Source organism: Nipponia nippon, unplaced genomic scaffold, assembly GCF_047370975.1.
Source record: "Nipponia nippon isolate SJK-2023a ecotype South Korea unplaced genomic scaffold, ASM4737097v1 scaffold_9, whole genome shotgun sequence".
NCBI lineage: Eukaryota > Metazoa > Chordata > Aves > Pelecaniformes > Threskiornithidae > Nipponia > Nipponia nippon.
The window spans coordinates 2,032,355-2,048,467 of record NW_028262413.1 but is presented as its reverse complement, the minus strand read 5'-3'; the positions used below and the strand labels follow the sequence as shown (position 1 = coordinate 2,048,467).

Below are 16,113 nucleotides of genomic sequence, written 5' to 3'. Positions count from 1 at the left end.
AGCATGTGGCCTGGGGCACTGGGCGGTTTATCGCTTTCTCACGGCGTGACTTTCTGACCAAGGCAAAAGCAGAACAAAACAGGGACACGGTCAAAACCTCCGTGTCCAGGGTGTCCCACCACCATTGCCTTTCACTGGGGCTTCTTGCGCCCACCACCAGTGCCCTCCAGGAACGCCTCTCCCCCCCCACTGCTTCCCAGACCCTTTCACCATCGGCCCCATCCACCTCCTGGTCCTGCAGGCTCTTGACCTCTTGCCTGGGGTGGCCCAGGGAGCCTGGTCCTGGCCCGGCACTGCCCGGGGTGGTCCCGGCTGGTGCCCAGGCATGGCAGGCATCCCACAGCGGGTGCCTCCCTGTGGGGAGGGGTGCTGGGGTCTGGCGGAGCAGTTGCTCCTCCAGGACGGAGAGGTTGGCTCAGAAAAGCTGGTTTTCCCCCAAGGCAGAAGTTCAAACTCTCCGTGCTGCTTGGTGCGGGGAGATGGAAGTGAGGGAAAGGAGGAAACGGCGATTCCTGTTCGTGTTCGTGATCGACCCAGCTGACTGCTCCGTTCGACCTCCCAGCTGGCCGCAGAGCGACGGATGCCCAAACACACACACACACACACACACACACATATATATTTATAGTCACACTCGCAGCGACTCATTTTGTCCAAGTCCCTGAAGATGTTGCTCTTCATCTTGCTTTCGCTCTTCAATTTCAACCCGTCTCTGAGCTTAAAAATTTGCTCCTTCAATGTGAGGTCTTTCGGAGAAACAAAAATAGCCAGACCTGAAGTCGTCGATGCCGTGGTAAAGGTACGTGTGTTTGCCTGGATGAGACAGACATCGAGCTGTCCGAGGTTTTCTTAGCTACATAATCTTGCACTTTATTTATTTTCCATAGTTGAATTTCAAGTAAAAAAAAAAAAAAAGAGTTAATAATTTAAATCATTTTATGATCCTAAAGTAAAAATCAGCCTGTGCTTGACTAGGGTGTTTGCTGTTATTTTAGCCTGCATGGGAATATAAAAGAAACAACATTTGCTGTTTCCTTTGGAAATGGGGTTAGGAAAGGAAGAAAACCTCTGTGCACAGTAAAAATACTTTTCATTTTGAATCCACAGAGCTTTGTTTTGTGATTCATTATTTACCTTGCTTACGTGCTAATTATTCCGTAATATTCTTGTCTAATTAAACGTATTCTCAGGACAGCAGAGAGTCGCATATGAGCGTGTGGTACAAAATTGAAAAGCCTGATTACTAATTTATGTAAATAGACCCTCTCCATCAGGCTTCCTCTGCAGCAGCTGAAGATAACTCAGCTTTTTAAAAGAACCGTGTTTTGGACTGAGGGCTTTTGCAAGTCCCCTCCGAGACGCCGGGGGAACGGAGGATGCGGTGGTCGGTGGCAGCGGGTCGGCTGCCTGTGCCGAGCGGCAGCAGCAAGGAACGCCGCCCTTCAGCTGGGCTTTAATCCTTCCCTTCCAAACAGCTGGAGGAGAGGGGTTTGCTGAGGTTTGCGTTTCTGGATCCTTCTTCCTATTCTGTCAGCACTATGGGCAATATATACTAAATTATGGTCACTATATTAATTTCTTACAAGTTTCAGGGGGCAAAAAGGGGCTTTTTTACATGAATATCACCCGCAAAGTTCGAAGAGCGACAAAACCGGGGGCAGAAGGAAGCCCCTGAGCATGCCGGGCTGCGGGGTGAGCCGGGCTTTCCCACAGGGAATCCCAGCAGCGGCCACGGGAGCCGAGCCCGGCTGGGGCAGCCTCCCCCGCTCCCCAGCACCCTGCGGCTCCTCTGTGGTGCGGCAGCCCACGGCTGCTGGGACCCTGTTTTCAGACCGGGGGTCGCTTTGGGCTCTATGTGCTACTTCAGAGGGGTCTGCAAGGGATGACTGGGACAGGCAAATGCTGACAGCACACATAGTTTTTGGAAGGCATGGCGTAGCGATAGGACCTTAGTGGTACGCGCACCAGAAAAAGGATGGAAACCGTTGCAGTGGATTGATGCTAGATGCAAACAGGCTCTCCTCCATGCCCCCAAATCCTCCTGCCACATCCATCTGGGCACCCAGTGAGTTGGGATGCTTGTGCACAGCACTGGTCCGAAGCAGAGACGAGAACCTACGCGGCGAGGGGCAGGGAGGAGAGAAAAGCGCAACCGAGCGTAGGTGGGGGGAGAGCAGGCTGGCAGCAGCGGCTCTCACTGCCCCTTCTCCTCCACGGTTCCTCCTCGGGGCAGGCGCAGAAGCTTTTCAACAAACACGAAACCGCTCTGCTCTCAAGTTCCCTCTCCCAGCTCCCGCGCGGGCGCGAGGCAGCTCTGAAAGCAGAAGGGCTTTGCTCTGGCCGCTGCCCTCCTCCCACGACCCCGGGCTGGGCAGCGCTTCTTCCACAAAGGACTTCCTCCGCACCAGTAACCACTTCTTTCTGACCTCTTCCTAGTCCTTCAAAACCCACCGCGTGCAAACTTGCTTCTGCTCCTTCCCCTTGCAGATCATTTCTCGCTGTGACATCATGCTGCTGATGGAAATAAAGGACAACAAGAACCGGGTTTGTCCTCTCCTGGTGGAGAAGCTCACCAGGTAGGGTGGCCACGGGCAAGGAGGCAAACACTGGGAGAGGTGCTTAGTAAGAGCCCCTGCTTGGCTCAGCGCCGCCTTACCGGGGCGAAAGCTCAGGGTCTGGGCTCTGTCCCAGCCGTCGGGGAAGGACCAGGCTCTGGCGGCCTCGCCGAAGGCCAGGAGCAAAGCCAGCTCCAGACCACTGCAGGACACGTATTTTTAAATCAATACAACCAAGTTAGATTCAACTTGTTAAAGATTAATTCTCAAAGGAAAGCAGAAGGGAGGAACAGGCCCTCGCCTGGCTAGCACCAGGCTGCGGCAGGGCAGCTGCCTTTCTGCAGGGTTACGACTTGCTTTGGGTTGGGGATTGCCTGCCTGGCCCGACGGTCCGGGGGACAGAGCAGCGTGTGCCTGGCCGGACCCCAGACCCAGCTGAGAGAGAGACAGAGGCTGCAAGGAGCAGGGAGGGGGCAGAGTGAAAGGGCCGGCGATGGAGCACAGGTCCAGACCACAGCTCCCGAGAGGGGTTTATTGACTCCGAGGTCAGGCAGGCAACGTCCCACACCCTCGGGCACAGGCAAAATTATCTCCTCCTCAGCCCCCTGTGAATGCAGAAGTAAACTCAGGACCGCCACTTTCCTTCCAGTCAGCTGAAGGGGCCGAAGGAGGAATGCGACTGCGTGGTCAGCGAGAGGCTGGGAAGGAAGAGCTACAAGGAGCAGTACGCCTTCATCTACAGGTCAGCGCGCTCCCCTCGCCAGCCGGCCCCTTACTCTGCCCTCCCGTGTCGCAGCGCCGCAGAGATGGTGGTGACGGCTTTGCTCCGAGGGAGCTGGAGAGGGGCAGGCTGTGCGTTTGGGATGGGCTGGCTGGGGATCGTCCCAGGCGCAGCCACCAGCCCGGCTGTGTCCGTCCCAGACCACGGCCTGGGGTCCAGGTCAGAGCATGGAGTCAGCGTTCAACACATCCCGGCGAGCCACGAGCGTGACATCCCCTGTCCTCTTTATTCTGCTGCAGGCGACATCTGGTATCGGTGAAACAAACCTACCAGTACCCTGACACCCAGCCTGGGGACGAGGATGCCTTCTCCAGAGAGCCCTTTGCCGTCTGGTTCCGGTCTCCAAAAACCGGTGAGATGTTTCAGAAACAAATTGTTCTCCCACTGGCAAGTCTCATGGAGCAAGATGGTGCTGGCTGGTGCTGGGGCCGCATCCTGACCCCACGCTTCGTTTCCTTACAAGAGCAGCATTTGCCTTCGGGGCTGCTGCCTCCGGCATCGCCCGCAGCTCCGCGCACGCCACAGCCCCGCGGCTGGCAGCCCCAGGAAAGCCTCTGCCGCTGCCGTGGGCAGTGGTTTAGTGGATGTGCTCCATGCCGCTGGCGCGGCCCCAGGAGCCGCGGGTGTCGGAGCAGGGTTTGCCTTGCCCTGACGCAGCACCTCGCCGTGTCGCAGCACCTCGCCGTGTCGCAGCTCAGCATCGGCAGGGCAGCGGATGGGGAGCACTGTGCAATTACACAGCAAACGCCTCTGACCCACAGCCAGAACAGAAGCTGTTTCTTCTTCAGAAAAACCTTCTTTCTTCCAAGTCAATCTCTGTTTCTTTGTGATCCGGTCTGTGTTTAACCATTACATTTTTTCCTGTTCTTTTGCCTTGTTTTTAAGCTGTCAAAGAGTTTGCTATAATCCCTCTGCACACCACGCCGGAGACAGCAGTACGGGAGATTGATGAGCTCTATGATGTGTATTTAGATTTAAAACAGCGCTGGAAAACTGAGGTTAGTTGACACATCTACGTTACTAACAGCGGCTTTGGTACCGAGTCACCAGGTGCGCTATTCGCTATTCACAGCCTGATAACCTTAAAACCGTCGATAACAAGCCCCAGATTTTGAGTATTTCTTTGATGTATTTTCATAGAGTTCTCCACATTTTAATCGGTAAACTTGCTCTCCCGATAAAACTGCTGTTTATCAGCAGGCCTTGGTGGCGCACCCAGCAGAAAGGAGAAGTCCCACTGCACTCAACGAGCGCTCGCTGTTTGAGCTGTATGGGCTACTGGGAGCATCTATCGACCCTAAAAGTCCTTGCCGGTCTTCTTTTGAAGAGCTGTCCTCATGATTACTTTTGAAAACTCTCCTACTTTCCAGAACTTCATCTTCCTGGGGGACTTCAATGCTGGATGTAGCTACGTTCCCCAAAAGCAGTGGAAGAACATCCGGCTGAGGACTGACTCTGAATTTGTCTGGCTCATCGGCGACAGAAATGACACGACGGTGAAGAGAAGCACAAGCTGCCCGTATGACAGGTAAAGGGGGCACGGCCAAGCCGTTCCCTGTTTCTGCGAAAAAAAATATATGGAAAGGCTTGTTGGCAAACAGTGTTGCAGAAAGGGCAAGATTTCACGCAAGAACCAGCCATTGCTGTGGCCGAGGTGGAGATACAGGACAGGCAATTACGCAGCTCCTCTCACCTGCAGAGCCCTGCAGGCACCCGGGCAGAAGGCGCTGCTGCCTCCTCCGTGCCTGCTTTGCGCCATGGTTTTTGCTGTTGCATTCGTAATTTGGACGGACAAATGCAAAATCCAGTTCTGCTCGGGAGGTGGGACGCCTCGCCTTCCCCGGGCACATGGTGAGTCCTGCTGCCGCCTGCAGCTCCCTCAGCAGGGACAATAAACACAACAGCTTATTAGAGCCCAGAATAAGTCAAGACTTAAACCTCTTGCAGAACGAGCTTCTGGATCAAAGCGGGACTTCACTGAGACTCCAGTCATTGGTGTCCTACGATTTTGGCATCCAAAGTACAGCTTTGAACTTTGCAGTACTGTTGGGGTGGGTTTAGGTACAAGTCATTTAACCAACACGCACCAAGGTATTTAGGTGTCTCACTCCCAAGGAAAGCAATCAGCCAAACTCAGCAGAAAGCATGCGTTGGCATCTCTTAGGCAGCCCATGGGAAAGGACAAACCACACGTAGCTGTGACTCCAGCAAGGCCACCTCTCTGGCCACTGGCTCGGTGCAGCACGGCTGCCTTTGGTCAGGCACCCCATAACAGCACCCCGTTCCCTTGCTCCTTGCAGGATCGTGGTCAGTGGGCAGAAGCTCATCCACGCCATCACGCCACACTCCGTCAATATCTTTGATTTCCAGGAGGACTTTCAGATGACGGAGGAGCAGGTAGGCACAGCATGGCCTCTGCGGCAGCGGGGCAAGGGCTAACACGGGAGCCAAAGCCAATGGTATCCAGGCTGTTTTGAACATGGTCTCATCCATAAAACCGTTTCATCCTCCCAAAGTGATGCAATGCTCGCACTGCACCTCCCCACAGCCACCTCCCCACAGCCACCTCCCCGCCGCCTGGTGAAACCCCCCGGGGCAGGGTTTGGAAAAAGCATGGGCGGCTGGCTCCCAACCCCTTGGTGCCGTTGTCTTGCAGGCGCTGGGGGTGAGCGACCACTTCCCTGTAGAGTTTGAGTTAGAAAAAAAAGGTGGCTTCTTCAACTGGCTGAAATCGCAGTTTACAAAGAAGAGGAGACCAAGAAAGAGCCGCGGCTCGAGCTCATGAGCGTGCCGAGTCCTCTCACTCAGCGTGGAAATACACGGATGCCAACAGAGCTTGTAGAAGACTAACGTAAATATACTCACAGCAAGTGCAATATTTAGTAGACAAAAAACCCAAATATTTTGTTAAACTTCAAATATTTTGGGTAAGAAGGCGAATTAAAACTTCAGGTTATTTTCCTTATTGTACGCAAAAATAAATCAGCTAGAAGCAGCACACTAGACGTACGTACTGATCCCAAACGTAAAAAGCTACCGCAAGGATAAAATACTTTTATCTGCCTATCTGTACGGGCCGAAGGGCAGGGATCTCCACGCGGTCACACGGGCTCTGGAGCTCTGCCATTCCTCTGCAGGGGCAGAGGGATTAAAAGGACCTTTCTGCATCGTGCCTGCCTGTGGATGCTTCAGAGCCGCGGCCGGTGGGACACGGGTCTGTGCCTGGCGATTCGCGATGTAAAACGTTGCTGAACTGAAGAGTATTTGCTCAGTTTGGGTTTGAAACTGCTTACAGCATCGAGGGCTTGGGGAAAGACAGAAAGAAAAGACAGGGGGAGAGGCAGTGAGAACCCCTTTTCTGCACTAACCCAGGCGGGGAGCAGCTGGAGCAGAGCGCGGGGGGTGCCTGCCCTGCCGGCCTGCCAGCTGCCATCACCCTGCCAGCTGCCATCACCCTGCCTGCTGCCATCACCCTGCCTGCAAACCGCGGGCGAGAAGTCCTGCAGATCCCAGGTGACAGTGCTGCCGACCGAGGGCGTGAGCAAAACTTAAATTAAAATCTGATTTCAGCGTCCTGGTGTGGAAGCGAGCTGCATGTCCCCCCCAGAAGCCTCCATGGCAGCCTAAAGTTCCCCAGTGAACGGGACTTTAATGACGATTATTTAACACAGTGGTGCAGCGATCTGTTTTCTCAGCTCAGCCCACAGGCTGTATTTAGTGCAAACCAAACCGTCTCACACAGATGGCATCTGAAAAGTGGGAATAATCCAAGGGTTAGCAGGGGCAAATGTTCACCCTCCTTCACCAGCGTGCCCCAGTTTGTCTGCTGACGGGGCAGGGAGGGCTAGCAAACAAGAGACGCTTTTAGGGGAGGAAAACACCTTGGCCTTTGCAAAACTCACTGTCTGGGGGGAAGGAATTTGAGGAACGAAACCAAACCAAGAGATTATCCCAAGGGGGAGGCATGCAGGGCAGACAACAACCCCCCAGCTTTCAATAGCAATTACTCTTGAAATGATAGAGAATTTCATAAGCGCCCTTGGTTATATTCCAGCCAAGGCAAAAGGAGAGAAAGAACCTGATTTAGAACAAATATTTACATTGGGATTTTTATAGAAATGCCACTGTTTGGCTGACAGCAGCAATGGCCCATGTGAAGGTTGAAATCCTGTCTGGATTTCAGTTTATGTATCATTTCTTAACATCATTTAAGATTTAAGCCTTACATCTTAGTCCTACATAAGTCCCTACTCCCTTTTGGCTTTCAGAAAGAAGCAATGCACAAAGGAATATATCACACTCCAGGAAAGCAATAATGGATACATTCAATCGTGAAAAATATGTAAATATGACTAAGTTTTACTGAAAAGGCTTTGTCCTTATTTGTGTCATCGAATCTAATCCTTTACCCAGCATCTGAGGTGAGAGACCTGGCCAGAGAGCAGCTGCTGCAGCGGCTGCGGCCGCCGGCACGACGTTAGCGGCTGTCGGTCCGGAGCTGCTGTTGCAGAGAGGCTGAGCGTTCGGCCGGCGGAGAGACAGCTTAATGCAAAATGGTGCTCCTCGGCGGAGAGATGGGGTGCGCTTTTGTGGGGCCGAAAGCAGACAGACAGCATCTGTGCTCGGTTCATAGCGTTTGAGAGGGGCTGGGAGGTGTCCAAAGCTCGTACAGCCAGCACAGCTGGTCTCTATAGATATTCCCGTGTATATTCCATACACTCATTAGACAATATTGTAAATACATCCTACAATGTTTAACAGCTGATGTCTTCTCTAGATTTTCCCCACCGTGGGATCATTACCCCGTTGTCCCAACTGCAAAGGGGTTTTTCAGTTGTTCCAGCCTGCAGGAGCCTTGATGTGTTCTGCAGCCAGAACAGTGTGTCTCTTTAGATGAATGAGGCTTCTTGAGCTTTATTTATGATCAAACTGGAGTTTTACACTGGGAATCCGAAATGGCCTGGAGAGACTTTGTCTCATGCAAGCCAGCTCTCAGATCACGGCTGGGAGAGAAACAAAGAGGCTCTTCAGAAGCTGAAAGCTCTGTGTCCCCCCCAGCAGCCCTGGCCAGGTGAGAACACAGAGCAGATAGGGTCCAGCTGAACAAAACGTGCTGAGAGCCCCCCATCCCTCGGGTGCGGGTCCTTGGGAAGCCCTTCGCCAACGCAGGATGCCGGAGGCATCCTCGCTTCCCGCAGACCTGAGGTCTCCACCGCCCCGACGCCTCTCTGTCTGTGCCACAGGGCGAGACCCTTCAGCCCTGAGCAAGGCTCTGCGTACCTCCTGCTACCTCCTTTTAGGTACTGGCAGCAATGAGGGCACGGGAGAGCTGGTACAGAGCCCCACAGGGACCTGCCTGGCTTGTTTGTTCGGGGTCTGTATATCCCTGAACACAGACCAACGCAGCATGCGCTGCCATTGAACATGCGGCACTAGGGGAACGTTAAGAAATTATATTAAGAAATGATATATAAACGACCGTCAGTCAGACGAACATGCTGGGGTGTGCTGCTTAACGAACCGCATGGAAGGACGGGGTCAGCAGGACTGGGACTGTCCCCTCTCCGCACCAGGGCAAGCGTCCCCAGCGCTGAAGCCCTTTGGCACGGCAATACCCGTCTGCAGCCCAGCCTCTCTGGGTTTACATCCACATTTGCTTTGCTTTCCTGAAAGTTTGACTGTGCACAAATACACACAAACATGAGCAATTCAAGCCTGAACACCCTCCAAAGCTCCCGCTGCCTCCCTGCCACGTGGGCGATGGGCGAACCAAAGCCGCCGCTGGTGGGGTTTGGGCTGGGTCCCATATGCATCCTGTGTCTGGACACACAGACGTACACGTGTACGAATGTACGGCCACGTACAGACGTGCAGCAAGCAATGGAGCTGCGGCCCCGAGAAAGGCTGTGTTGTGCTGTGGCACAGCAGGGCTGGTAGCACTGATAGCAATATCAAAGGCAGAAAAATCAAAGAGCCTACCAGTGTGAGACTGCTGAAACCAGCAGCTGGTCCAAGCCTGGCTGCTTCACGGCTCCCTCGGCATCTGGAGGGACCGCGGGGAGCAGCTCGGTGCCCCAGGCTGGACTTGGCCACTCACCGCTGGAGCAGCCACTGTGGAACAGGACCAAGAGCGGAGCAGGAGCTCCCTGGGGTAGAATCATAGAATCGTTAAAGGTGGAAAAGACCCTTAAGATCATCGAGTCCAACCGCTAACCCAGCACTGCCAAGGCCACCACTGACCCATGTCCCTAAGCACCACATCTCCCCGGCTTTTAAATCCCTCCAGGGATGGGGACTCAGCCCCTGCCCTGGGCAGCCTGGGCCAGGGCCTGACAGCCCTTTCGGGGAAGGAGTTTTTCCTATTATCGATGATCTGGACGAGGGGATCGAGGGCACCCTCAGCCAGTTTGCAGATGACACCAGGTTGGGCGGGAGCGTTGATCTGCTGGGCGGCAGGGAGGCTCTGCAGAGGGACCTGGCCAGGCTGGAGCGATGGGCCGGACCAACTGTACGAGGTTTAACAAGGCTCAGGGCCGGGTCCTGCACTTGGGGCTCACCAACCCCAGGCACCGCTGCAGGAGGCGCGGCTGGGAGCTGCCCGGGGAAGGCCCGGTGCTGCCGGCAGCCGCGGAACGCGGGCCCGCAGCGTGCCCAGGCGGCCGCGAGAGCCGCTTGCAAGCCTCCCGCAGCGCCGTGCTCCGCGGTCCCTGGTGGGGCTGTTCTCTGCCGAGCAAGCCAAGGAGGCGGGAGCAGGAGGTGCGGCCGGCGGCCAGCTTGTCCCCGCCGTCGGTCCAACGGGACCGCACGCAGAAAACCTGCGGGTTTCTGCTTCTCCGCTCCCGGGCGCCGCGCGCGGGCGGGGCTGCTCCTGGGCGCCCCCTGCCGGCCGCGCCCGCCCCTGCCGGGAGCCGCCCGCGGCGCCCCCGCCTCGCTGAAGGAGCTCTGCCACGGGAAGGGAGCGCGTTTTTGGCTCCGGGCCTTTTTATTCATCGCCCACCAGGACGCAGGCTGCCACCACCACCATCAGCAGGCCGCCCCGCTTGCAGGCAGCGGCTCCCAGGGGCGGGCGCTGGCAGGCCACGGGCACAGCCACCCGCGGGACCCCCGCGGCACCGGGAGCGTCGGGGTGGCTGCGTGCTCCCGCAGCGAGCCCAGCCTTGCCCGCCCGCCCCTCGGGATGCCTCCCTCTGACTCCGCTTCTGCCCTTTGGTGGCCTGTACCTGGGTTTGGGACACGACACCACTCTGGCACCCGTGCCACCGTCCCCTCTTTGCCGTGCCCGCCCGTGGCAGACGCCGCCGACCCCCTTCTCGGGTGCTGGGGGGAGCTGCCGTTTGGGTGGGGGGCTCCTTCTGCAACCCCGGGGCCGGGTTTCGCCCACCTTCCTCTCCAGCGTCCCGAGGGTTCAGCGACACCACCCCTCCCCTGTCACAAAGCTATGAACGCCCTCTCCATGCCGTCTGGTTTTCTAGCGGGTCCAAAAAACAAGGTTAAACACTTCATGTGTCATTTCAAAAATAGTACCTCAGCTGTCGGTGTTCGCAGGGTATTTTCTGTTAGTCAGGAGACAGATTTATAGGAATTAATTTCCGTATCGGCAAAGGAACCAGAAACCTTCCCTGAAAAGCTGTGCAAGTGCTGGCATTGGAGACGTGACCGCTTTCTGTGCGTCTCACTTGGGAGCAGGGCCTGACCCCAGCCATTTCCAGTGAAGCCAGATACAAAATCCGCCCCCCCCCCCCCCCCCAAAGAATCCCCTAGCAGGACATCGCTGACAGAAAGAAATACCTTCCCAGCAAGGCCAGCTCCTCCACAGGCTCGAAGGATCCACAGGCGTCCAGCTACGCACGGATGTAAATATTTGCAGAACCAAGGTCCTGCAGAAAGGCAGTTCATCACAGGAAAGAGCTGTCACCATACCTCTAGGTCCTGCTAAATCATATTTTGCCTATCAAATATTTTGTTTAAATCACATATATTAGCCTTTCATTCACGTTATATAAAGAATGCGCTTTAAATTCCGGTCAAATTAATAGCGACACGAGCTATAAATCCAGCCTGATTCAGTAACAATGTTTTTTCTAAGCGTGCAATATAAATTCACAACTACGAAAAATGAACTCTGAAAGTCTGAGAAATTCTGAAAAGCCATTTAAAAGCGTTTTCCCAGGAGGCCCTGGGGATAAAACATTGCCGCAGCCCGTCCCGCTGCTTCCTCTCCGGCTCGGGTGGAGATGGGGCACCTTGCGGCGGGACGGGGATGGGAATGTCTCCAAGTTACTGCGACACAGGGAAAAACTATTTTTTAAGATAAACCTTTGCTTACAGGGGTTGGGGGTTTGATGTGGAAGGGTGTGGGTACCAGGCAGGGCTGCTCCCGGCCCGCAGCGATACGGCGGGGCTGGGCGCTCCGGTGGCACATCCCACGCTGCCGCTGCTGGCCGCAAAACCTCAGCTGCTCCTTTCTGCTACTCTGGATGCGCACAGGAGATGTATAACATACGAAAAATATATAAGAAAAATAAGATTGTCCACACCAGCTGGCCCAGAGCACAGAATATACACTTGGGGACGCTGACGGCAGCTTTGCAAGAGCCCGTCCCCACGTGCCAGCGCGTCCAGAGCTGTCCCTGACCTGGCAGAGGCCAAACTGGGCAACTGGTTTTGTCTGGCTTGTGGGAGAGAGCAGCACAGCCACTTGTCGTGATAAAAATGCTTTGGAAAGAATCTTTCTTCAAACAAATAAAAACCACAGTGTAAAAAAGCATTGTGCCATTCCCTGAGTTAACAGTTCCAGGCAACTCCATCCCAGTTTCTGCCAAGTGATGTCTGTGTATATGTCACCGCTTTGGACAGGCTTTTAAACGTGATTAATACAGAGCTTGTTTCCTTTTTTTTTTTTTAAGTAAGACAGGTGCGCTGTCTGTACTGCAAGTGCATTTCAATGTGAGGTAAAAAAAATTGAAAATAAACCCAAACCAGTTTAAATCGAACACATTTAGAAGTTAAAACTGAGTAGAGAAAAAAGCAGGTTCTGGATCGGAAACTTCACAATCTCGCTTTCCACAGACAATTAGAGGGAAAACTAATTACAGGCTTTGTATAACCTGACCAAAAGCGGAGTCGGGCTAAGCAGCAGCCCCACGGCCCGCCTCGCCGGCCCACCCGACACGCGCCAGAGCAGCTCCGCGCTGCTCGGCGGGCGAAGGGGGACCCGCGGTGCCCCGTGCGCCCCCGGCCTGCCGCGGGCTGGAGGCCTCCTGCTGCCACAGCACCTCAGAAAAATTAAGTATACCGAATTATCTTTAATATATTAAAGATATATATATCATAGATAGACTTAAAATAAACCAAAGATTAATTTAAAATTTGAAATAATTTAGATTTAACAATTTAAGTTATTAAAACAATTTAAAGATATATATAACTTTAATTTATTAAAGCTAATTACTCACACTGCTACTGGAAAGAGCAAAGACGTACCAGCAGCCCCTGCTCTGCTGCGTGCCCCGCGCTCAGCCCTGCCGTCCCCAGGCGCCCCAGCACCCCGCAGCGCAGGCATCGCGGGGGACAGGATTGAGCCCCTTAATACAGCCAGGCGCTCGGTGCTGCATCCCCAACAGCATCATCCAGGGTTTGTTACACGGCAAGAAGAATACACCGGGTGCTAAATAGCACGAGAGCTGTTCTACTGGCGTGCAAATGCTGACGGAGAAGACCAGATTGCTCCAGGCTGTGGACGGATCACCTTCTCCCCTGCCCGAGGCAAGGTCCCGAGCCAAAGCACCACATTACAGCTTTTGGAAGGAGCTGTGCTCTAATACTTAATTTCAAAAAGGCTGCAGCAACTTTGAAAAGTGAATCCCCACGCTGCTAGGGTAATGCTGGGGCAAAGAAGTCACACCGTGGCACTATGAATGTGCGTTTAATTTTACTTACATGTACAATTGCTTAGAAATCAATGAGCCCTCTCAAAAGACTAAAATGAAGCACGTACGTGGCCACCTATGGGATGAGGGCCAGCTGGTAACCACAGAGCCATAAAACGTGAGAGAAGCCTTGTTTCCGCAGCCACTGCTCCAGCGGGAGCAGGGTGTGCGACGGAGGGCTTGGGGGGAGCGAGAAGGGGCGACGAGAGGCCCCCGTCGCTGCGCTCGCAGCCCCACGCCCGGGGCCGGCCCTGGAGAGGCTGCAGGATGTGTTTAGGGAAGGGCTGGGAGACCTTTGAGCGTCTTTCTAAAGGCAAAGCTTCAGAGCTGGTGTGCTGCAGCCCGGGATCAGCCAGCGGCTGGAAGTGCCCATGCCCGGGGTTTTCCCCCAGAACGATGCACAGGCGGGCACTGGAGCCCTGCGGAAGGCAGCTTCATGCCAGCGTGAAGGACACCCACAGCAAACCAGGACCTTCACTGCTGGCAGATTGCACCCGATAGAGCCAGGCCTGTAACAAGCTGCCTCCCCCAGCTAACGCGAGACCCCTTGCACCTTTTCCATCAGGCACAATGGAACAAGGGTTGTCATCCAAGCTTGTGAGCGGCGCAGGAAGCACGGGCCGGCTGTCGGCAGCTTTGAGTACACCCCGTGTGCGTGGAGGGGCCATCAAGCACCTCGCCGCCTCCCCCCAGGAGTGGCCTCCAAGGCATCGATCAGAAGAGAAGTGGCGGATGCTCTCCTGATCGCATTTCTGGACTGGAGCTGCACGAGACCAAATGCAATTCTGTTTTGAGCAACGCCCAAGCATACGAGATGCTTTTATTGCCGTGCTGGCTCCAGTGATGGCCATCAGAAACAGATGGGGGCAAGGCCAGGGCTACCCAGAGGGGTCTGAAGAGGGAACTCCAGCAGCTCCCCAAACCAAAGGAGAAAGCCAGCAGGCAGCAAACGCAGGTGAGACCCCAGGGCATGGCAGGAACAAGGACAGCACAAGGATGGGGGCTGCTACAGGATGGACTTGAGCAGGGTGGAGTGAAGGACAGGCTGGGGTGTGCAGGCTGTGAGGAGCTCCAGCTCCAGGACATCATCTCCAAAGACCCCTTCCCGGCCCACTGAGATGAACAAGTGCTTCTGACATAAAAAACCACCAGTACCAGACACGGGAATGGGATGCTCCTGAGAGTTACCGGCTCTGGGTTGGTGTGCTGCAGGGACTTACCTTCCACCACCCACCAAAACGCCTGGTGAACCTCCTGGAGGTGCAGTGGGCCCCAGCAGGCTTTTCTACGTGGCAGTGCCCTGACTTATTACAGGCTGCCCTGGGTCACTGACCACCAGCAGGCAAGGGTCCAGCTGGCTACCAAGGGCACTGCCAGATCTAGCCGAGTGCTTGCAGGACAGCTTGGGCCAGCTGAGGACAGATGGAGGAGTTCCCAGTGGGACACACAGGTACCAGGTGGCCAAATCCTACTGCAAACCACCACCAAGGAGAGAGATCATAAACAAAGAGAAAGAACTCAAGTTCAACCAAATCGGCAGAAAAAAAACAAACCCAAACAAAAAAAGCATAGTCCAATTCCATAGTTAGAGGCAAAAATCCATGCCAGTCCTTTGCAAATAATGGAGAAAATGTATCTCACACCATTGCAAGTCTACCCACGAAGAGACACTGGGACACCAGTAAGCTGGTACAGCGACACCCCAGCCCTGCAGCTGCCTCCTAAGGTGGGCACTGCAAATGGAAACCTTCATCAAGGTACCAGAGACCCGAAGCAGAGCACAGTCCCCCCCCAAAGCACTGCTCTGTGCCCAACAGAGTCAGTTCTCCACTGCCAGAGCTGGTGGAGTTGGCTGAACGTCATTGCCAAAGAAGATCGATGCAGCCAAATTGCACCAAAAGCTCTTCTAATCAACACCATCAGGTGCTTGCTGCCCATAGCAAGTTCATTTTTGCAGCCACCCCGCAGCTCTCGGTGCCCAGGCAGGGCAGAATTGCTCACTTGAGGTGGAGCTCAGCTTTTGCCGGAGGTAACCTCGGACAGGGTAACAACCGGGGTCCACCACCTTCCCAGACAGCTCCCATTCATTTCAGTAGTGCAATTAGACCAAAGCAGCCAAGCGGTAACAGGCAAGAGGCCAGGCAAGAGCAGGTTTATGGGCAGTAGGAGTTACACAGGCACAAGGCTCTCAGGTTTACTCAACCCAACAGCTGTATCCAGGTTTTTTTGTTTTGTTTAAAAACATTAAATAGGAGGTTCAAGCTGACGTAGCACAAAGCTAATGAAACACAGTTAACTGTAAAAAGGAAATAATCTGATAAACCTGGGGCAGGAGAGTCCTTGGCAGCCGCTGTGTCTCAGGTTTCAGCGGGGTTTCCAGCGGGAGCCGTGTTTGGAAAAACATCTGCTGGTTTCCATGGCCGTGCGCTAGTGCCGCCGGCCCCAGGTGCAGCACGGTGCCAGGAACCACCTTCTGCAAACGGCCCCAGGACCAGCCCCGCAGCCCTGCCTGCCTCTCCGGGGACACGCCGCTGCCCAGCTCCCCTGCCCCAGCACCCGGGGTCCGCACAGGGGAAAACCAGCACGGCCGCGTCCCGCCCTGTGCACCCTCCGCCTGCTGCTGCCTGGTACGTTTATGCCATGGCTTAAACTTTTACCAGACATTTTGTTTTAAGGGAAAAAAAAAAAGTTTTAGAGGAAAAAAAAAAAATGGCACTGAGGTTATGCCCCCGTTTTTTATGGCTACCAGCATGGCTCGTGGGCCAGGAGTTATTCGGTCTGCCTGAAGCTGCTGCATGCTGGAGTTTCAGTTTGAACTTTACTGACTACATATGAAAAGAATCCAATG

General features: G+C 54.6%; 1 protein-coding gene across 1 annotated transcript; it reads left to right on the top strand.

The window, feature by feature from the left end:
* The first annotated feature begins 558 nt into the window (after positions 1–558).
* On the top strand, positions 559–6,503 carry DNASE1L3 (deoxyribonuclease 1L3). Its single transcript, XM_087743941.1, has 8 exons — positions 559–799; positions 2,488–2,576; positions 3,205–3,297; positions 3,576–3,688; positions 4,222–4,334; positions 4,707–4,864; positions 5,637–5,733; positions 5,993–6,503. The coding sequence occupies exons 1-8, from the start codon at positions 668–670 to the stop codon at positions 6,119–6,121; spliced, it is 924 nt and encodes a 307-aa protein (XP_087600067.1). The 5' UTR covers positions 559–667; the 3' UTR covers positions 6,122–6,503.
* Positions 6,504–16,113: the final 9,610 nt, after the last annotated feature.